Source organism: Bison bison, unplaced genomic scaffold (assembly GCF_000754665.1).
Source record: "Bison bison bison isolate TAMUID 2011002044 unplaced genomic scaffold, Bison_UMD1.0 scf7180017864471, whole genome shotgun sequence".
NCBI classification, from domain to species: Eukaryota; Metazoa; Chordata; class Mammalia; order Artiodactyla; family Bovidae; genus Bison; species Bison bison.
Window position 1 is genome coordinate 40,148,220 of NW_011495032.1, and position 22,381 is coordinate 40,170,600.

Genomic DNA, 22,381 nt, shown 5'->3' on the forward strand with positions numbered 1-22,381 from the left:
AGGGGACGACAGAGGATGAGATGGCTGGATGGCATCACCGACTTGATGGACATGAGTTTGAGTGAACTCCGGAAGTTGGTGATGGACAGGGAGGCCTGGCGCGCTGCGATTCATGGGGTCACAAAGAGTCGGACACGACTGAGTGACCAAACTGAACTGAACTGAACTGAAGGCTCGTCCTCCTCAACCCCTGACTCTGCCTCCACATTTCACAGGCCAGTGAAAGAAGAGTTCTCTCATCTTCGTTTCGCACTTAGTTTATCAGAACTTTGATCCTGCCTGTGTAGAGGCACCCACCACCCCTCCTTTTTAAGGAAAAGAGGTTTATTCACTTACTTATTTTTTTTTTCCATCAGATTCAGCTTCTCTTTCATGAAGACCTGGGGCCCTTTGGTGAGATCAGAGGCCTAAGAGCGCTGGAGAGAAATGTATGTGTTTATTCTCACTGTCTTCATGGGGGTCACTGACTGTGAAGAAGAGGGAAGTAAACTAACCAAGTCCCGGGGGATGTCAATGCCTGTTCCTGGTTCTCAGATCCAGACCCCTGAGGACTGGAAGCAGCTGTTTTCTGTCTTTGTGAGGGCTGGACTCTCCAGAAAAATGCTTGCACAGAAGGAGGAGGCATGAGGGTGAGCAGAAGAAAATTTCAAGAGTGTCAGATCCTTCTAAAGGGCCAAGGGAACAGAACATTGCATTGTTGGCCTGGGAGAGACACTCATCTGCTTGACAACTTGATGGAGACATAAACTTCAGGCTGACTGCACGGGGATGGGCTGATTGGCCTTGCAGACCTAGGGAGTAAGAACACAGGGATGGGTCATGCAGGACTGTGTGAAGGCACCCAGAGATGTCATCTGTCCCGGGGGGCCGAGTTAAAGAAGAAGACATGGAGGATCTGAGAAGGAACTTCTCTTGGCCAGCCACTGGTCTAACCAAATCTCCTGGCTGCTTTTCCAATGCCCTTTCCACTGAGCCACACTCTGGGGCCACACTTCACCGGCTCCTGCCACCACTGGCCACCTCCATGGTCTCCAGTCCCACCACTGGTAAGTTATGAGGCTGGGGACCACTCCAATCTGCAGGGTGGAGAAGGAGAGGGGGATGACTGATGCTGGAAACAGAGGCCACCAGCTATCCATCCCCACCACCTCCTGGAGCTTTCAATAAACAGCCTGCCTCTAAGTGGTCGATTACGCTCAGCTTCCAGCTTTCAACCCACCGTGTCCCTTAAGCCTTGGAAGTTGGCTCTGCTGGCAGCCCACTGTGACCTCTTCCAGAAGGTGCTCCGAGTGCCTGCAGTGCCCCCATTGCCCACTGGAGGGAGCGCTAGGCCCACGACCGCACTAAGAAGTCATTGCCCAGTGTGGACTAGCGTAAGAATCCCAGCCCTGGCTGGACTTTCCAAACTCCTTCAGCCCTCCCTGCCCAAAGCCTAAGCCCCTCCTGCCCCTGCCCCAAGGTCCCTGGGAAGAGAGGTTCCCCTGGTCTCCACTCCCCAAGAGGGAGCATGGGCAGCAGTAACAGCCAAAGCCCTGTCTACCTCCTTGGGTCAAAGCCCTGTCTATCTCCTTGGGTCGGGGCTGGGAGGGATCGCTGGGAAACAGAGGACGGGATGGGAAACGCGAGAAAGAGAGAATATGCAGATAGGAAGGGATAGGTGAAGGAGCTAGACAGGCAGGGCGAATCCAGATGAGGGCCCGCCACCCTCCTCTGGTGTCTGTGTCCCCTCCTTCCCTGCCTGTTCACCTGGTCCAGCCAGTCTCCTTAACAGCAATCCAGGACTTGGGGTTAGTAGAGGCTGGACCAGCGAGCTCCTGGAGCAGGAAGCCAAGAAGAGGAAGTGGGTGAGATGGCTGTAATGCCACCCGAGCCCACACAAAGGCTAACACTGCCGCTCACCTGGTTCTCACCTCTCTTATCTCCACGTGGGATAGAGTTCGCGGGCTTTAGTCACTGGAGGCATATCATTGAGTACAGGCTTCTCCTTCCCCCATTGACCCTGCTGATACCACTGCTTAGGTATCAGGAAGCCTCTCCTGAAAGGCTACCCCCAGGGGGCTTCAGATTTCCAGGACAAATCGCCTTCCTTCTCGTCTCTACCCGCCTCACCTCGACTTCTGATACAGGTGAAAGCCAGGCCAACAGAACCAGCTGGAAGCAGAGAGCAGCACTCAGGAAAAGAAGTTAGCAGTGGGTCAAAGTCAAGGTTTTTGCAAAGCCGTCCACACTTGCTGTTTTTCTCCTCTTCCTGGCCACCTGATGAGAAGAGCTGACTTATTAGAAAAGACCCTGATGCTGGGAAAGATTGAAGGCGGGAGGAGAAGGGAGCAACAGAGGATGAGATGGTTAGACGACATCACCGACTCAATGGACATGAGTTTGAGCAAGCTCCGGGAGATGGTGAAAGGCAGGGAAGCCTGGCATGCTGCAGTCCATAGGGTCGCAAAGAGTCAGACACGACTGAGTGACTGAACAACAGCAATCATTAATCAGCTCACCAGTTCTACGCCTGTTGTGAGCCTTTTTGTGCCAGGTGCTACGCTAAGCCTCCTCCTCAGCCCGCGGCCCCACCACCCGACCGTCGCTCTTTTCCCAAGGGAAAAAAGCGACTTTCTCATCGTCAATCAATAACCTTCTCTGCGGCTCTTTCGACTTGATTCCAAGGGAGAACTGGACTGCTGACCAGCCATTTCCTCCTAGAAGCTCTCACTCCTTTCACCTACTGAGACAGCAGTCCATCCAGGCTCACCGCCTTCCTTCTGAGAACTCTTACCTTCTTCATGGCACCCTCTTCCTATAACCCTCTGCACTGAAAGGATGAGAAACTGTGAATTGTGTCCAATACCCGGGGCTTCGAGAGCACCCAGGCATTGAGACAGGTCCATCTGGACTTCAAGTCCCCAGTCCAGGGGCTCAGCCTGAGACGTCCATCATCTGGTCTGGGGGGCCTGGGAGTCAGGCTGCTCTCTCTACAGTAGTTCCTGCACCACACGTGGAGCACAGGGACCTCTATGCTGTTGTCCCAGTCCTAATCCTTCATATCTTGTCCCTTCTGTAAGGACAATGTTGAGAAGTCCATGTAGCAAATCTCCCCCTTCCCCCAGGCCCTTTCTTTTTCCTTTCTCCAGTCCAGGCAAGAACTTGGATGGTCCCCAACTTGCGTCAGGCACTCACTGCAGCACAACCTGCTACATCCTGGGAGGAAGCAGTCAAGGTGTCCGAGTACAGACACGGCCGCTGGGGGCCAGCCCGGTAAGTCAGGCTCTTCTTGTGACAGAGGGGGACAGTTGGGCTGCACAGTCACCCCACCTGGAATCTGCTCTGACTTTGAATCGTTACCTCCTGCCCTTCAGGTCCATTGCCCAGTAAACATTCCCACCTGGAATTCTCAGAGCTGCTCTTCTCAACGTGACCAACTTCTGACACTCTGCTCGGGGTGTCATCAGGGTTCAAGCAGCTGTTCTCAACCCTCCTCCTTCCTTCACCCCTACGCCTGATCACTGGTTGAACTTTTCCACTTCTACCTGCTTAGCCTCCCCGGGGGGTGGTCCTAGAAAGAAGCATGGAGTCACCCCTCACCTCCTGCCGCTGAAACAACAGAGGAGCTCTGCTTCCCTCTGGCATCAGAATGTGAGTTAGAAGAGCTGCTCCCCAGACCCAATCTCCTCTTCTTCCTTTAGGAATAAGCCCCTGGTTGGGCTCATGCCTGCACAGCTTTAAAGTGACATTTCCCAGCAGCTAGTTGAATCCATGTGACAATACTGGCCACGGGCAACTGAGCAGGAAACAATGTGTATGGTGGAAACAATGTATTATGTCAGTAAGAAGAAGGGCATGCCCTTTCCTTCCTCTTTTCCTGCTTTCCACTGCTGGAATGCGGTTGCAATGGCAGGAGCTGGAGCGACCATAATGGACCATGTATTGAGGATGGCAGAGCAACAAAACGGAAGGACCTGGGATCCCTGGACAGCTCCATGGCAGGAGCTATAATACAAGCCAGAGCCTTTGCTTGAGAGAGAAATAAATTTTTATCTCATGTAAGTGTTTGCTCATTTGAAATCTATTCTAGAAGCTGAACCGATATGTTAAATGATACAGAACTAAAGAGATCTTAAGTCCATTTATGTAGAATTTTCCAGCTATGAGATCTTGAGCAAACCTCTTAATCTTTCTAAGCTTTCATTTCCCTAGCTGTATACCTATTCCCCAGGGTCATTTTATCAACAAATAAATGAGATAACATCTAATACAATATCTCATAAAACACCTAACCTATAGTTGGGGTTCAACAGATGTTGAAACAGACAGCCCAGTCATCTTTGCAAAATGCCAACCTGATCCTAACACCCTGTTGGTTAAAAACCTTCAAAAAACTTCCACTGTTTTTATGACAAACACCAAACAGTTCACATGACCGAATAAGCCCCGCCTCACCCGTCCACCCTTTCTGATCCAACCTCCCCCTCACCCGGCTCCAAGGGTTACACTGACCTTGTTGTCACCTCACTCCTTCCACAAACACTGATAGAGGGCTTCCCGCATACCAGACACTGTGCTGGGCCTTTAGATACAGACCTGGGTCCTTGCTCTTAGGGACTTAATAGTCCAATGAAGGAGTGAGAAAATATATACATAAATAATAAACCTGGCTAACATGGATGACCATTTGCTGGTGGCCAGCTGCTGTTTCAAGCTGTTTTTACAAGTCTATACTTACAAGTCTAATTCTTACAACAACCTCCCACTATTACTATCCCACATTTACAAATGTGGGAACTGCAAGGTCAAGGAGCCGGCCAAAGGTTGCTTGACTAGTACAGCCAGAGCTAAAATTTGAACTCAGGCAGTCTGACACCACAGCCTGTGCACATAACTACTTTTCTACCTGGCCTCCAAAGAAGTGGCAAGTGACACTGTCAAAGGTATTCCCCAGGGGAGGTACAAGGGTTCAGACCCACACGCCCCCTCCCGCCCCTGGATGTGCTCTTGGCACGTGCTATTCCCTCGCCCGAAACACCTTACTCCCCTCACTGCCCAAGTCCACTCCTACTCACCCTTTGGACCTTAACATTCAGAAACTGTCGCTTCCTAAGGGACACCTTCTTGGCTCTCCCAGACCATCCACATCTATTTACGAACTCTGGCCACATGGTGTACCTTCCCTCCAGGGCATTTATCACATTGTGATACTATGTTTGCTGATGCTTTATAGGTGGTCCCTGCTCTCCCTTCCCCACTGCCCCTAGGCTGGGATGCTACAATATGAAAAAAACACCCCAGTATTGCTCAGCGCCTCACATATAGATGCTCAATGAATATTTGGTGAATTAAGGAATTGGAGTGACTGACTTACCCAAGGTGGCCCTGAGGTTTCCACGGCTGTAAGGCTTTCTTCATCGCTCCTGGTGGTCTCCTGTCCTCCTCAAGGCCTCCCCACCACGTGCCCCCACTCCTGAAATCTCCAAACACCCGAGTCCCCAAGGGAGGGCCCGTGATGCTGCCATCAGACTGTGCTCAGGCAGGATCTGGTGCTGGAGGAGGGTGGCGGAGGGGGGCTGGTGACCGTACGGACACCTCACACTTTCCCAGGACCTAACCCTGGAATGTGAGGTTTCCCAGGACCAAGCAGGAGTCAGGGGATGAAGCGGGGGTTGAGAGGAGGGACACAGAACCCGGACATCCTGTCTAGATGACCAAAGATGATCTCTAAAACCCCATAAAAGCTGGAGCCACGGAGGCGGCTGACCACCATCCCCTAAGAGCTGCGGTCTGGAGTCAGGAGACTGTGAGATCGATATCGTTCAGGAGGCTTTCAGCTACAAGTCCTCTCTGCTGCCAAGTCTCCCCAGAGGCCTGAGGAAATGTGTGGAGGAGGCAAGAGGCACAAGAAAAGGCAGGGAAATGCATATTCCTGAAGGGCCAACAGCCCAGTAGCAGACCAAGGGACATGCTCCACGCCACACACAGTCTCAGTCCTCACACCTCCGGGAAGGTGCTAGCCCATTTTGCAGATGAGGAAACTGGGGCCCAGAGGAGGAAAAAACCTTTTGAGATCCCAGCAAAGCCAGAACCAAACCCAGCCGAGCCTGGCTCTGGAGGCCAGAGGCCGCCGAGGCAGAAACCCTCGGCGTTCCTCAGTGGCGGCAGGGTCCTGCCACACCTGCACTACCGGCTCCGGCCGGAAGAGGGGGCGCTCCCAGGCTAAGCCCGCAGCCTGGCCGGGGATGGAGACTAGGAGGGGGCCCCTCGCCCTCGCAGGAACCCAGACCTCAGCCCTCCCAAAGCATCCTTTCCCTTAGCGACAGCCCTCTCTCCCATGACCTCCCTGCGGCCCTCACCTATGGCACTGGACGCCCAGCGAGGGCTGACCGTCTCCTCCAAGAGAGGCCATTGCACACTGGACAGCCAGCACCCCATCCTCCTCACGCCGTCTCTTCTCCAGCCAAGCTCTTCTCCCCCGGCTGCAGCTCGCTCAGGTGCCATGTGCGGTGTGCACCCGGCCTCCGGTGTGTCTGACCCACCGAACCCACCCGGGGTGCTCTCTCCCCTCTCTGATTGTGCCGGTTCTGCTAATTAACGCAGCAAGGGGTGGGCTCACGGTGGGAGCGGCCCTGGCCCATCGCTGGCCTGGTACCCCTGGGCCTGAACGCTCACTAGAGAGTTGGAAAGAAGGAAGGAATAGAGATGCCTACTGTGGAGACTCAGCACAGCCCAAGGGGCCAAGTCTATTAAGTGTGTGTGTGTGTGTGTTCCTACACTTACTGTCGGTGTTTTTAGAAGCAGTGTATCCTTTCCACATTTTGAAATGTTTAGAAACTGTTGAGACTAATAGTCATTTTCACCAATTAATGAGGGAACTCTAGTTCTTGAAAAGGAGGCCAACTTTGATCTGGGCTTGCCCAATGGCTAAGTGGCAAAGAATCTGTCTATAGTGCAGGAGCCATGGGAGACACGGGTTGGATCCCTGGGTTGGGAAGATCCCCTGGAGGAGGGCGTGACAACCCACTCCAGTATTCTTGCCTGAAGAATCCCATTGACAGAGGAACCTGGCAGGGTACCAGCAAGGAGGAACTCCAGGGCTCCTGGAGTTCGATTCTCCAAGCCCTTCCCTCCCCATCATTGTCTGTCTATGGGCCCTAGAGGGCACATTCCCTCCAGAGACTGGCCCTTAGGAGGGTTGGGAACAGCCCAGCCTGGGTGCAGGGGAGGGATGCTTGGATGGCATTCTGCCCCAAGGAGAAGGGATGTGGGGAAGGGCTGACCGTGGGAAGCCCACGTCCATCCAGGGGGTCCTCTCCCCACTCTGCTCTCCCCCCGCCAACCCATCTCCAGTGCACACACACCTGCCGTGGAAGAGTCCACCGAAGGAGTGCTGCCTGTAGAATTCCTGGGGAGAGATGGAAGACCCCAGTGCCCCTGCTGGACCTCAGACCAATTGACTCACCCTCTGGGGGGGACCCAGGCTTTGCTCCTTTTCAGCCCAGTCTGACACTGAGTGCGAGACTCCTCACCTTCAGTCCCCAGCCCCACTCCCTGCCCCTCCTGCCCTCCCCTCAGCTGATATTCCTGGCCCTTCCCGGGTCATACTCTGCTAACTCCCTGCACCGTCTGCTGCAACAGGAGTTCCTGCTCACCAGGGCTGGGCCTCACCCCAAAGAGGGCCCCGTCTCTGCAGGGACTCCAGAATCCCATCAGCAGGGCAGGCCAAGGGTGAGGCCTAGGGTGATTCAGCCCTGTGGAGACCCAAACAGGAGCACTGCAGTCCTGACGTTTCAGGAGGTGCCGAGGCAAGGCCTGGGCTCTGTGTCTCAGGCCCTGGGGTCGTTCCCAGCTGATACCAGCTGACCGATCACACAGTCCCAGCTGTGTGGTGCTCGGACTTCAGTGGCTGTGCAGGCTTCCTGGGGGTCTTCTTAACATGAAGATTCTGGTCCGCAGGTCTGAGGTGGGACTAGGAGCTCCCACCCTTCTAATAAGCTCCCAGCCGATGCTTAGGCTGACAGAGCGTGGGCTACACTTTTTACAAGAAATGAGATTTTTAGAATTCTGCTCCATGTTGCATGGCAGCCTGGATGGGAGGGGGGTTTGGGGGAGAGGGGATACATGTATTTGCATGGCTGAGTCCCTTGGCTGTTCACTTGAAACTATCACAACATTGTGAATCAGCTATCCCAATACAAAATAAAAAGTTCCCCAAAAAATTAAAAATTAAAAAAAAAAGCGAGAAAGTCCTTTAGGTTTTCCATGTACTAAGGTGGGTCATGAGCAGCCACCTCCCCACCCCTCGCTCAGCTGCAGCCCTTTGCCGTCCTCAGGGGCACCAGGAGCACAGCTGGCCCCACCCTGGCTCACCGTTTAGTTCCCTCCGAGCCAGGCTAGCTCAGCCAGGCGCACAAGCCTGGTTCTCGTCCCCTGTACCAGGCCCAGCCTCAGGCACCCACATGGCTCCACAGCTGGGTAGCATCAGGGGGTGCCCTCCATCACACACCAGGAGCCCTGGGCCGCTGGGCAGCCCTTGACCTCCTCCTGCCTGAGCAGTGCCATCAGTCTGCTCTCCTGCCTGCCCATTGCTCATCAGCCCATCTTTTCCGTCTTTTCCTTCTGATGAGAACCCTGAGCAGAGGAAGAGGTGTGAGCCAGGAAGTCAGCTCCCTGGGTTCTTAACCTGGCTCTGCCACTTGGCAATGTTATGGTTTCGTGCATTCTCTGAACCCCCGTGAACCTGTTTCTTTCTCTGTAAAGTGAAGACAAGGACACAGCCCTTATCTCACTGGGTGTGTGCCCGTGAGAAATACACACAGTGCTCAGCACTTCGCAGGTGTGCTAAATGCTGGCCGTCCCCAGTAGTGACAAGCATCAGCTCTGCCCAGTTAGAAGCTACGTGACCTCTCACAGCCTCAGTTTCCTTGTTTGGCGTGCAAGTGTGACAACTCCTGCCATGTGGGTCCTTTGGGAAGATGAGACAGAATGAAGCCTAGCGCAGGGTAGGGGTGCAGTGCATGCTAATCCCCTGTCACAGGTGGGGTATCTGTGTGCCCACATGTCCTCGACCCTGAGAGCGGCAGTTCTCGAAGTCTAGTCTGGGACCTCAGGGATTCCCTGAGACCCTTTCAGAGGTATTGTAAAGTCAAAACTATCAAAGGTAATTTCTACTTGTCTTTTTCACTCTCCTTTTCCCACGAGTGTATGGTGGAGTTTTCCAGGGGAGCGAACATGTAATATCACAACACAGGGAGTACAGGAGTAGATAGGAGAGTCCAGCTGGCTTCTGCTAAGCCAGGCATGAAAGAGGCTTTTCAGAAATGCTAAACAGTGTCTTCCTTCTCACTCACTCCTTTTAGTTTTAGAGAATATCATTTTTCATAAAAATGTTGTTTATGGGAACATGTGGTGAGTTTAATATTGCTGTGGAAGTGAATAAACATTTTTAAATGTTTTCAGTTTTAACTCATAATATGGCAACTATAGAAAGAGATAACCCATGTGAACAAAAGTTCTTTGAGGTCCTCAGTGATTTTTTAAAAATTGTTTGTTCATTTATTTATGGCCTCACTGGCTCTTCACTGCTGCACATGGGCTTTCTCTAGTTGCAAAGCGGGAGCTACTCTCTAGCTGCAGTGAGTGAGATTCTCATTGCAGTGGCTTCTCCTGTGGCAGAACACAGGCTCTAAGGCATGTGGGCTCAGTAGGCATATGGGCTTAGTTACCCCACAGCATGTGGAATCTTCCTGGACCAGGAACCGAACCTGTGTCTCCTGCATTGGCAGGTGGATTCTTGACCAGTGAGCCACCAGGGAAGTCCTCCTCAGTAATATTTTTAAATGTAAAAGTCCTTAGACCACAGAGTTTGAAAAGGCTGCCATGTGCTGGCCACATGGGGGTCTCAGCACACACTCACCCAAATCAGCTCATCCGAGCTCAAATCAACTCAACAGGGACCTACAGTTGATGTTCTGTATGAGTCTCTGAGATCTCCCAAGGAGCGCTGCACTGTGCCAGCATGCCACACTGCAAACCTTCTGAATTGCAGAGAATTGACCCAGGACCACAAGGCTGGGTGTCCAAGTGAGACACACACCTGCTATCTAATTGGCAGCCAGAGCTTTTCCTAGCAGCCTCTGTTCCTGCATCCTCTGATCAACCTCGCCCCTTCAGGGACCAGCCCCGCCCCGTTCCCAGCCCCAGTGGTTCAGAAGGCGCCACAGTCACATGACCCAGACCCAGCAGAGAGGTTGGTTCAGAACCCAATGACCCAGAACTACGTGACCCAATCAGGGTCTATCAGAGCCAGTGAGCATTTGTCCCAAGTTGTCGTTGAAAACACCAGGAGAAAAGAGCTCTCTTTTCACTGGTAGGATGAAAGCCTGGGGCCTCGAGGGGCCATATTCTAGAGCATCTGATGGTACCACCCCTGAGATAGAGGTTGCCTGAGAATTAAGCCAAATTTGGAAACAAATTCCTGCTCCTACCATTTGAGCACCTGGATTCAGCTGTGCTTGGACTTCTTGGTCATGTGTGCCGGCTGACACCTTTTTTCCCTTAAATCAGTTTGAGTTGAGTTTCTCTTCTAGCTGAGAGTCTGAAAAACTCATTGTAATCAGACCCAAGACCTGGCTGGTGGGGAAGTTTTGGGAGAACTTGGGGTGAGTCGTCCCCCAGCAGCATCCCTGAAGCCCACCACAGGCCCGGAGCCTGAGTGGGACACTCTTTTGCCCACTGGAAGCGCAACAGAGCCCCTTTCCCAACAACAGAGCTAGTTAACAACACACAGACTTTTCTTTCACTTTATCATTTATAAAGCCATACAATGGATCGCAAAGAGAGCAGCTGTACAGGAGTGAAACAGCTTCAGTGTACAATACATTCATATCCAGGATAAGTAGCGTACATCAGGGTTTATACAAGGTGACAGAGGTTACAGGCACAAAGATACAAAATAGAAAGTATATTTCCATCTATATAAATACACAGCCAGGGGAATGGGAGGATCCTGGGTTTTTCCCGCAGAGGGTCTGGGAGGCAGGGGCAGGAGTGGGGGTAAGGAATTCCTTACATCTGTTTTGAATGGCATGTCAGAGAGGAGAGAGGTGGGGAACCAGCATGCCCGCACACACATGCTCTCTCTCACACAGACACGAACCACACGTGGGCACACAGGAGAGTCTCCGGCTGCTGAACACTGATTAGAAACAAAAGTGGGCTGTCCTTCTACAATCAACCTTGCCGCTGGGAAGCACCCAGGTGTGGGAAGTAGACAGAGGCCCTCCAACATTTCGGCCATCTGAGGACAGAGGAGCACTGCTGTGTGGCTGATCCCCTTCGCCACTGACACTGAGATTCCCCCGGTCGGGGGACCCTGCAAGCCTCACCTCCGGATTCCTCTCGCCACTGGGTGGTAGTGAACTTGACATCCCATTGCCCACCACCTCCAACCCAACTCCTAAGTTCCCTAAAGAGACAAGCAAAATACGCGCACACACACACACCCACACTTGCACACGCGTGCACACACTTTCTGTGTTACCACTGGCCAGGGCACTCCAGTCTCAGTATGCCGGGGCCTGGACCCGGGTGAAGAGTGGCCCCAGGATGCTGCCCACCCCAGCCTCTCCCAGGACCCCAAGGGTGGGGAGATGTAGAGGCAGCAGGATGCCTTTAGAAAAGACATTGGCCCCCTTGATTCGCCCAGACTCTGAAGCCGGAAAAGACCAAAGCAGGGGGGAGTGCCCAGGAGGCAGAGCTGGTGGCACTGCAGGAAAGGGGACCAGAGACAGCAGTCTAGGTACAGACTTGTCCACAGACCCCTGGGTGGTGTGGGGGGTCTGCCCAACCTCTGCTCAGCCCATCTGAGTGGGCAGAAGAATGCCCACCTCATCTCCCTCCTGGGACCCCCTTTCAGAGAATCACATCTGTTCCGCCAGCTCCCCCTTATAGTCACGCAACCACGGGGCCCCCACCCCTATCCTGTCCGTCTCCGACACACACAGGGATCCCTCTAAACCCTGCCAGGGGAGAAGGAATCCTGGCAGTCCACAAGCATCTGGAACTACTATGGGGTCAAAGGGCCTTTCCCAAATCTAGGACACAAAGTCTTTGTCCCTGGAACACCTGGCTGGAGGAGGGGCAGCCAGAACACCACGATCGCAGGGCAGGGGCATCGCTCACCCCTGGGGCTCCATCCAGCAGCTTCCTTCCTCCCCACTTCCCCTCTGAGGTCACCTCTCCCCTGTTCCCATGCCCAGTCCTCCCCTCAGGCTCCAGCTGGGAAGGGCCACCTGAACCTGGCTGGGCCTCTGTCCCTGCTGAATGGGAGGGCTGTCACTTCCCTGCCCCACCCCCTCCCCCACCAGATACCATACAGGGCAGCTACTGCGAGGCCCCAAATGCCTCAGAGGCCTGGCTGCACAGCAAGATGCAGGCTGGGCCTGGGGCTGCAGCCCGAGCCTGCCTGGGGTCTCTGTCCCTGCCTCCCATGCTGACTAGGGCCTCCTGCCTACGCCTCCCAGCCCCTTTCCCATCCCCCGCTCCCCAGCCCACTTTCAAGACCAGAAGGGGCACTCTCCTGGCTGACAAACAGATTCAACAATAAACAACAGCAAGGAAGATTGAGGGGGAGGAGTGGGGAGAAAAAAGGATAAACATTTACACAATAATAACAATAATCATTAAAAGTGCTTTCTTTTAAAGGAAATCTTTGGCAAGAACATACTGCAATGCTATGGTGTGTCTGTGTGTGTGTGTGTGTGCGTGCCTGTTGTGTGCACGTGTGCAGGGTGCATGGGCCTAACCTGTGAGACACGGAGGGTTACAGTGTCTTCCCAAGCGCTGTCTGACCCACAGATGAGACTGCGGTGGAGACTGGGGTAACCCTTCCCCATCGTTCTTCTGGACGGGCCACATGCTAGGAAACTGGCTCCTTCCAGAAGCCTGTGGGGCAGGGGGTGGATCGGCTTTCCAGCATCTCCTGGGGCCTTCCCAGAGTCGCACACGGTCAGGCCTGAGTGGGGTGGGGTCTGGCTGGTCGTGCCTGGTGGTGGGCTGCTGGTGGGCGGTGGAAAAGCATGTGTGAGGGGTCTGATGCTCCGCCTGGCCATCCAGACCAGGAGGAAAGAGTCCCCGGGCAGTCCAGTGGGAGATTTACAAAGGAAGTAGGTGGGAATATCTTCTGTCTGGGAAGAGAGTTGGGGTTAGGTAGGGAATGAAAGGGGAAATCGGGGTGTCTGGCTTGAAGGCCTCAGGAGGAGGAGCCCCTGGGATGAAACTCGGTCACCAGGAACAAGGTTTCCATCTTTGGAAAGTGGGGGAGGGGGCTGCTCCCCACCATCTTCAGACACTCTCCTTTCCGACTCCCTGAAACAGAACGTCCACACAGATACAGCTTCTTGGAAAAGAAAAACTACAAGACGCACACGTCACCCACGCCCACCACGCACACCCGTGTCCCTGCAGGCTCACGCACCTGCCCTTGCAGGGCCTGCAAGGAGGCGGGCAGCGCCCCCGGCATCTCTGGGGTCTGACAGCCGGGCCTGGGCTTGCCAAAAATGAGAAGGGATGAAGGGGGTGAAACGCGTGCACCCCCTCTCCGCTGAGCCCCCATCAGAGTCTAGGGAAGGCCAAGGCCTGGTCAAGGAGATCCCCGATTGCTCCAAGGATGAAGGCCCTGACCTTTCAGGCTTTGCTTAGAGTACAGAGAGGGACGGGGATCAGATTATGCTGGGGAGGTAACAAAGCAGTATGGGAAAATAATAAATACTTCTTGTCAATTTGCCTATTCTTTTTTTTTTTAACCTTTTCTTATATTTTATTAGCTTACAGATTCTGTCAGTATGTCTCACATATATATTATATATATTTATATATCAGTACAGTGCCTCTCTCTAGGGAACCCAGAGGCTTAAGAAGCTACTCAAGGATGGAATCCTGGTGGATTTTTCCATCCGGCTTAGAGAGCTTGGGTGGTGGTCAGGGGGTCCCCAGTTGCCCAGCTGGACTCTCGGCCCTTTGACCTAAATGTGTGCCTTCTGCCCTCTGGTCCACGGCAGCTGGGCTTTGGGGGAGAAACAAGGGAGAAGGGTGGGGAGCAAGGCTTTGGTATCAGAGCAGGCCATGTGGTATGCAGCGAGCAGCCCCCAGAGCTCTGGCCAGCTCCCCTGGACAGCCCAGCAAAATCAGACCAATAAACCCTTACAGAGAGGGCACAGGAACTACAGGGGTCTTCCGCGGGTCTCGCCAAGCAGGGCTTCTAGAAGCAGGTCCCGGGATGAGCCCCAACATGGGGACCCCACAGGACAGGGCAGGGCAGGGCAGGGCAGGAAGGCTCGCTCTCCAGCATCCTAATGGCATCCTGAACACGGGGCACATCTGAGAATGGCTGATCTGGGGCATGAAAGAGAAGAAGGGGCTGAGGACTGGGAGCGATGGGAGCCCCCTGCCTGCCCCGAGGCTGGGCCATACGCCTTGGGAAAGGCTCCCCGAGCTGGGCAGCCATCCTTCCTGAGGGGTCTTTTCTCCAAAGCCCTGGACACATCTGTCCTCATCTTCTCAAACCAACGCCCCAGCCTCCAGGTGCCGGCAGGTCAGGAGGAATGCTGCAGCGTGGCCAGCCCCACTCCGTGGGGGTCTCTGCTGAGGAGAAGGGGCTGGCGGCCCCGAAGGCTGTTAGAGCAGGTCCAGGGACCAGGAAAGTCCATGATCTACAATGCTGGGTGCCCCTGGGGAAGGGGACTTATGCCCCCTCCTTGCTGCCCTGTCACCCCATCCCCAGCTCTTTCTTTCTTTGGACGGTGTGCACATGTGTGTGCAAACACAGGGCAAAAGTATACCTTTTATAATTCTAGCTGAGAGGCAAAGAAACCAGTGAGTGAGGATGTGGGTGTGGCCATATATACACCCCATAAACACACCCACAAACTGTACATCGGAGGCAGAGCAAAGAGACCTTAGGTGCCTGGGGTCTGAGATACTTTCAGAAGCAACAGTTCTGCCGCTGGATGTCCCATGCGGGCTCTTTTTGGTTTGGTGATCTACCCCAGAGGTGGCCAGAGAAAGATTCTCCACGGGATTTCTCCTTGTAAAGCAGTTGGGTTAGGGAGGAAGAGCTTTTCCATTTTCATTCAAAATGTGGGTCTCCAAGGAGATCAGTCCTGTCTCCCCCAAGGAGCTCCATCAGAGGGTGGAGGGGGACTCTGGTGGACCTGGTGAGTTTTGGAGGCTCTGGGGGTTTCGCAGTATCCATCTCCCCAGGGGAATCTGAGTTATTCTCCTCCATCTCTTTCTTTCTTCCTCTCTCTCTCCCCCTCCCCACTCAATTCACTTCCCTCTCCCCACATGACACTTTCTTCTCTCCTTCTCCAAAATGGCCCAAAGTCCTCCTTCTAGATTCAAGGATGGTCAGGATTTATGGGTCCCCTCCCCACATGCCCCATCCCCACTGCCCTGGCCCTGGGCAAGGGGTGGCGGGGGCTCATCTCTTCTGGCCGGCACTCAGCATGACCTTGGAGACAAAGCTGACGATGGCGGAGGCCGGCTGGGTGGGGGCAAGCTCAGCAAAGAGGTGGCAGGCGTTGTCCGTGGCGCTGCCCTGTTTCCGGGCCACAAAACCGAAGAGCCTGCAGGGGCAGGAGACAGGTAACAGGTGTGAGTGGGGAGCGGGAGGAGCCCCAGGCCTTGGAGAGGCACCCCGGGGAGCAGGCTCCTCCCTGCTCCCTTCCCCGTCTTTCCCCACCTCCCCAAGCCCTGGGCACTGAGGGTGATGCACACAAGAAACCCTCTCTTCCCTTCACCAGCAAGGGAACCAGCACTGGAGATGGCATGTCACTTGTTCAGGGTCAGCAGAAATTCCCTGGCGGGGGGTAGGCGAGGAGAAGGAGGAGGCGCTGGAGGCAAACGAGCAACAAGACCAGACAGCAAGAGGTGGGGATGACGCCAAAAATAAAACGGAACATTCCTAAACCGGCTTCTCCTCGCCCGTCCCTGCCACACCCCTGGCCGACTGTTCTTACACACAACACATAAACAAAACACCATCTGCCTGTCAGAGGGCTCGTCCTCAGACACCAGAGGGTCAGGGAGACCAAAGGACGAGAGGCCACTGTCCCCCACCACATACACACACACGTACACACACACACACATTTCTCCTGTGCTCTGGAGAATGGGAAGGGGGCGGGACCCCACACCTGTTCCCCAACCCCGATTCCCCACACTAGGACTGGAGTGACCGAGCATTCTCTCTTTGCAAAACAGAGTTAAAAATACGAGCGCAGAGAACAGAATGTGAGCTCAAGTCCCCTCCCAGTAGGCACATTGCTAATTAGAGCTGGATGGGGAAATCAGGACAGCTGGGGATTCCAATGGAAACCCCTCACCCAGGACTGGACACAGCAGCTAAAATTAGCCAGGCTGGGTCTGGTTTGCCATCCCGTGCACACATGCGTGTGTACACACACACACACACATACACACACAGGGGGCTTCCCACAGCTTTGCTCTTCCCAAATGTGTTTCAGGGGATGAATCAACCCAATCAGCTCAGAGGCCTGGGGTGATCATCTGCACAGGAGGCGGGGAAGGTTAGGCCTGTGGACCACACCCAGAGTCCCTTCCCAGCCTTGCAGGGGTGAGGGGGTGGGGGCGCTCCTCGGCACAGTAGAGGGAGACGAGGGCAGAGGGCTCCGAGCTGCCCGCGTGACAGTGAGCCAACCCCAGCTCGCTTCTGCCAAGATGAGAGCCCGTCAACCTCTTTGGCCTGAACACTGCCCACCTGCCCTCCCTGGTGTTTATTTCAGCTCCATAGGTCCCTGGGCCAACTCAACTGTAGCCCAAGCTCTTTCTCTGCTTGGAGGAGTGGATGCAGGCAAGAAACCTCAGCCCCAAAGGCAGAGAGGGGCATGACAAGCACCCAAGAGGAAGCACCTCCTTAAATTTGGGGCCCGAGGCATCTCTCTGGCCTCACCCTGGTCCAGCCCTGAGCTCTCCTGGGCCTCAGCAAGGGTGAGTCATAAGGAAGCTCCACACAAAACCTGCTTTTAAATAAAGAATTTCCAGACCTGGGACCAACCTGCTTCAGCCCCTGACCCATCTCCCACTCGCAGGGCCCAGCGGTGAGTAAGGATAAGACCCTTCAAACAGAGAGCTCTGGCCTCCTTACTGGCAGAAGGGACTCAGAGACCCTAATAACTCTGTGAGTCTCAGAGGCGGCTGAGACAGAAGGGAGGCAAGCTTCGAGAGGAACTGGACACCGGGGCCTCCTGCAGCTATATGCGACCATGGGCCAGGAGAGGTCTCCTCCATCCCTCACGGCCCCTCTGGACACCCCCAGAGGGAGATTCATCGTGCCAATGCTGGTCAGTTCTACTCAGTTGGACCATGGCGGCCTCACTGGGCCTCCTCCTCACTCTCCATCTCTCTGCCTCCATCTTTTCATTTCTTTCTTTATGCAGTAGACACAGTCCTGCCCTCAGGAGCTTGCAGTCTGGTGGCTTCCCTTTCCCATCCCCATGAAAGCAGCTCTCTCCTACCCACTGCACCCATTTCTACCCGTCTTATAAGACCTGTTTTTAAATACAGGTTCTTTCCCCAGGTGGCGCTGGTGGTAAAATAACCCATCTGCCAATACAGGAGGCAGGAGATGTAAGAGACATGAGTTCAGTCCCTGGGTTGGGAAGATCCCCTGGAGGCAGGCATGGCAACCCACTCCAGTATTCTTGCTGGAGAATCCCATGGACAGAGGAAGCTGGCAGGGTACACTCCATAGGGTCTCACAGAGTCGGACACAATCAAGCTACTAACACTTTTCCCCAAGTCTCTCCCTGCCTGGAAGCACTCTGCCTCATGATACCACAGATGTGAGCCGTCCCCTCCTGACATGCCTCATTCAGCAGTGGTTGTAGTTTTCTTTTTTTTTAACAGTGAAAGTTTCCTTTCTCCAAAGCCAATCTTATATGAAGTCTGGATATGTAAAGGTGACAACAGTATTTATGGCTATAAATGTAACAATTCAACAGCATAACATGGACCAATGATAAAATCGATCAGAAAAAACGGGGCTGTGTGGATATGCCTGACAAAGCGCAAGGTGGAATTACGGACCTCAGTGAGCCTTACGTCAGCTTTAGTAGCCAGCTTATTCCCACGCTTTGTTTTGTTTTACTGAGAAAAACTGATTCATGCTGATAAATAACCGTAAATCACAGCAGGGTTTTTCCTCCCTTCAAGCAGCCCAGTTACACCCAAGGAACCTAGAGCTCCTTGGAACACAGTTTGAAAATTGCCGCAGCACCTTAGCCCGTTTATACACTTCTCTCATCTACCGTGCCAACGTCAGGCACCCAAGGGCAGAGCCAGCCTCCTGGTTGGTCTGAATTTTCCAAGGGCTGAGTTCCCTGGAAACACTTACAAATGCTGAAATGGATGGGAAATTAACCAAAGGGCCACAAGGCCATCCCTGGAATTCTGGAAGGAATTCAGACCTCCCGGACTTGTGTGGTCCCATGAGGAGGCCTAGTCCACCAGGAAAGCAGGAATGGGAGTTAAGGAAGCCAGGATTGTGGAAGAAAAGATTGTTTAAACAACCCCTGCCCCACTGCCATCACCTCCCAATAAAACTCTGGGTTTTCGATTCCCTTCCTCAGCCCCTGCTGGTCTGGTTCTGGGAGCAGGACGGGGACAAGGCGGGAGGCTGGGCCTTCAGCCCCAGGCAGGAGGTCACAGACCTGGCTGCCTGGACCAACTTTTCTCCAGAGCCACCTTTTGCTTGCCCCCTGGTCCTGAAGTTTAACCTGCTCCCACACCCACCTCCCCCTGAGCCAGGGAGCATAACAACCTGCCAGCCAGGTGGGGAAGAAGGACACTTACTTAGCAGGGGCACCTCCCTCCGTCTTTGTCCACCTAGGGAGAGAATGAGGACACAGTATAAACCACCACTTCCCCCTCAGAGCCCAGCCCCAGCGCCCAGACCCCTGGGGAAGACAGAGCCAAGGTGCCTGGGACCAGGGTCCCTAAAGACAACACAGAGGGAGGGTGTTCACAGTGGAGGGATGGAGCGAGCACTGTGGCCTGCTTCCCAGGGAGCTGTCCCCAGCATGCAGAGGGAAGCGGCTTCAAGTCAGAGGGGTGGAAGCAGGCATTTGAGTCCTCAGGAGGGGCTTCAAATTTGTGGGGGAAAATGCTAAAAGATGCCAACACAGCCACACGACTCACGGTCCCACAGACATGGGCAGATCTCCAAATTGAGCCAAGAATGCACACCCTTACACTTGCAGCACACACATGAGTGCATACACACACATGTGCACACACTCACACATGCACACACACACATGGATGCACACACACAGACTTCCAGGGTTGGAGAGATGTCTGGGAGGGCAGGTGTCCACAGAGACTTACTTCCTCTCCTGTGGATCCAGGTCACAGAAGGTCACGGTGTTGAGGGGGTAGTGTCGCCTGAAGAAGAGCCTGTGGCACACGCATCAGATAAACAGTAAGCGCTGAAGTGACTGCTCTTCCCCACCCCCCACTGCAGGCCAGGCCACCACCTGTGGCTGTCACAGGTCAACACAACCTCTCCCTGATGAGCACGATGGCCTGGGCTACTCCCCTTGGGGACATAAAGCAATGCACAGGGACAGAGAGATGTGTCATAGAAACGTGTCTCAGATGCTAGAGACTAGGAAAAGAAGGAAAAAACTGGCCTTGAGGAATGAGAAATGGGGAGACCCTAGAGGAGGAAGAAAAGGACCTGGGGAAAAAACATGAGAGAAAGGGTCTCTGCTCCAGAAAGCAGAGACTTTTACCAGTTGTGTTTATAGCTATACGGCCAATGCAGGCATGTTTATAGAAGGAAGGAAGAATGGATGAATGAATGGATGAACAGATGGATAGATAGATGGGGGAGACGAATGAAGGGAAAAAATGGGTGGGGAAGATGGATGGAGGATGAATGGATGCAGGAATGGATAGATCAATTAGTGAGTGGGTGAGCAAGTGGATGGATGGGTGGGCAGGTAGATGGATGGGTGAATGAGTGGATGGATAAGTGGGTGGATGGGTGGTTAGATGGGCAGAAGGGATGAATCAGCTGGTGAGCAGGTTGATACATGTATGGATAGATGGGTCACAAGGCGGTGGGGTTGCCCAACATAGAAGCAAGTAGAAGAGTCTTACTTTCTCTGGTTGTCAGTCAGTGTAATTCCCTGGGCAGAAACTTTGAAGTGAACGATGGTGGCAGCTGGTGTGGGGTCAGCAGCCAGGGTCTCAGAAATGGCTTTGGAGATGGCCTGTGGCCCAGTGAGGGACTCCATGTCCACAGAGTTGACGAAGAGCACGTTGCAGGCTGGGGAAAAAACCCACCCAAGGAGGAGTCACAGGGGCCAAAGTGGGTGGGGGCCATCCCCAGGTCCTCTTTTCAGGGAGAAGGCAGCAGATGAATTTCAGGCCAGCCTTGGACCAAGGCATCACACACAGAAATGTGGACTGCCTGGTGACCTCTGGGTCTAGGAGAGACATCCAGCCTGCACCTGCAGGAGGGTCCAGGGCCAGGGGGAGCAAAGGTCTGGGCAGGGATCCCATCTGGGGTGCCCACTCACCTGCCCCTTGCTTCAGCAGGTCACTGGTTGAGTTGGCAGGGCCCGAGCTATCTTTCGATTCATCTGTGGGGTCTGAGACAAAAATTTAATTCAGCTGGTAATTAAAACCCCAGAGCTGGAAAGAAGCACAGGGTTGGCCAGGCCTCAGGCTAGCTCTGCAAATACTTCCGCAACAGATACTGCTTCTCAAAACCAGCCCTGCCAGTCGGCACGTGTGTCCAGTGTGAACGTGCAGCAATTGCTCTAAGAATTCAGTACCCTGGTTGGGAGCTCTGGGGTCCCACAGAACCAGGGTCAGGCAATTATCAGCTATCTACAAAACAGAGGTGAAGATGAGAATACCCACTCACTGGGTTTTTCAGATGCTCCATCAACCGTGTTAGTCCCTAATTAACAAAAAGCAAGCCTTCAAGTGGCCATTAATATGGTTGCTTTGCATCAACATGTCTCTGTGTATACTAGTAAACACTCTAATTCATTAAACCATAAGGCAGCACAACTATAATTTCAACAGTAATAAGAACTGAATACGGTGGTGCTAGTGGTAAAGAACCTGCCTGCCAATGCAGGAGGCATAAGAGATGGGAGTTCAATCCCTGGGTTGGGAAGATCCCCTGGAGGAGGGCATGACAACCCACTCCAGTATTCTTGCCTGGAGAATCCCATGCACAGAGGAGCCTGGTGGGCTACAGTCCATAGGGCTGCAAAGAGTCCAAGACAACTGAAGCAACTTAGCAAGCAATTTATGCCGGCATTTCCTAGACTTTGGTATACAGGTTTGTTAAAACATGCATTTCTGGGCCCCACTCCAGAGTTTCTAATTAGCTGGGGCTCGAGAATATCTACATTTTTAACAATCTCCCAGGGGTGCTGATGCTGCTTCTCTGTGGACCATATTATGAGAACCACTGGTTTATATGTTGTAAATAAATAGCAGTTATATAATTGTTAAGTTACTTTGGTAAATTCCTTAGAAATACAATTTAATTAGTGTCTAAATCATGTGTTTAATAGGGCTATTTAAATAATACTTGAACTTTTAAGTTAATAACAGTAGTCAATTATCATTAATAATTCAATGAATTTGGATTCAATACACAGAAATTGCCAAATAATATTGGAGATTTTAAGTGTGGACATAAGCCCAGGAGCTCCAAGAGAGACTGAAAGCAAATCCCAGGCACAATTCTGAATATTCCATTACTGGACAGAGAGCATGGGGAGAAGACACCCCAGTTACTGGTTCCTGGAGCTCAAGTTCATGACCAGGCATACTCCTTTCCCCTCGTGGGAGCCCCACGTACCTGGGGCTGCATGAAGGAAGCCTGTGTCGTTGAAGAGTTTGGGGTGTCCATCGGCCCTCCTCCGAGGATGAGGCACCTCTCTGAGAGAAACTAAAAATCTCCTTCGGCGGCCCCAGTGTCGCTCAAATTCTCGCCCTGTATGTCTGGAGGCTCTTGGGTTCCATGTTTACTTCCCACAGTCAAGAGAGCTGGCTCCTCCCATCAGCCCCACGTCCCTCCTGGCCATGCAAACCAGAAACTTCAGGGACATCTTGGGCTTCCTGTTTCCTTCCCAAGCCACACACAGTGCAGCCACCTCTTCCTCTAAGTGATCCCTCAAGTGTACGTTTCCGTCTCCACTCAGACACCTGGACGCCCCATGTTCTACCTCTGCCCTCCCCTCCCCCTTCCTCAGCCCTGCCCACTGATGCCCATCTCCTCTGCCCATCTCCTCCGCCGAACACGGTCCTCCCCCGACGGCTGTTTCCTGCTTCTAGCACCTCCCCTGGG

The 22,381-nt window shown here is 53.5% G+C and overlaps 1 protein-coding gene across 1 annotated transcript in view; it reads right to left on the reverse strand.

Moving 5' to 3' along the window:
• Positions 1 to 10,770: 10,770 nt before the first annotated feature.
• TNS1 (tensin 1) overlaps positions 10,771 to 22,381 on the reverse strand; it is a 205,654-nt gene continuing 194,043 nt past the window's right edge. Inside the window, 5 exon segments of the mRNA XM_010861166.1 lie at positions 10,771 to 15,608; positions 18,856 to 18,888; positions 19,390 to 19,458; positions 20,167 to 20,335; positions 20,589 to 20,660. Of these exon segments, the coding sequence (XP_010859468.1) occupies positions 15,464 to 15,608; positions 18,856 to 18,888; positions 19,390 to 19,458; positions 20,167 to 20,335; positions 20,589 to 20,660 (488 nt within the window). The 3' untranslated portion in view covers positions 10,771 to 15,463.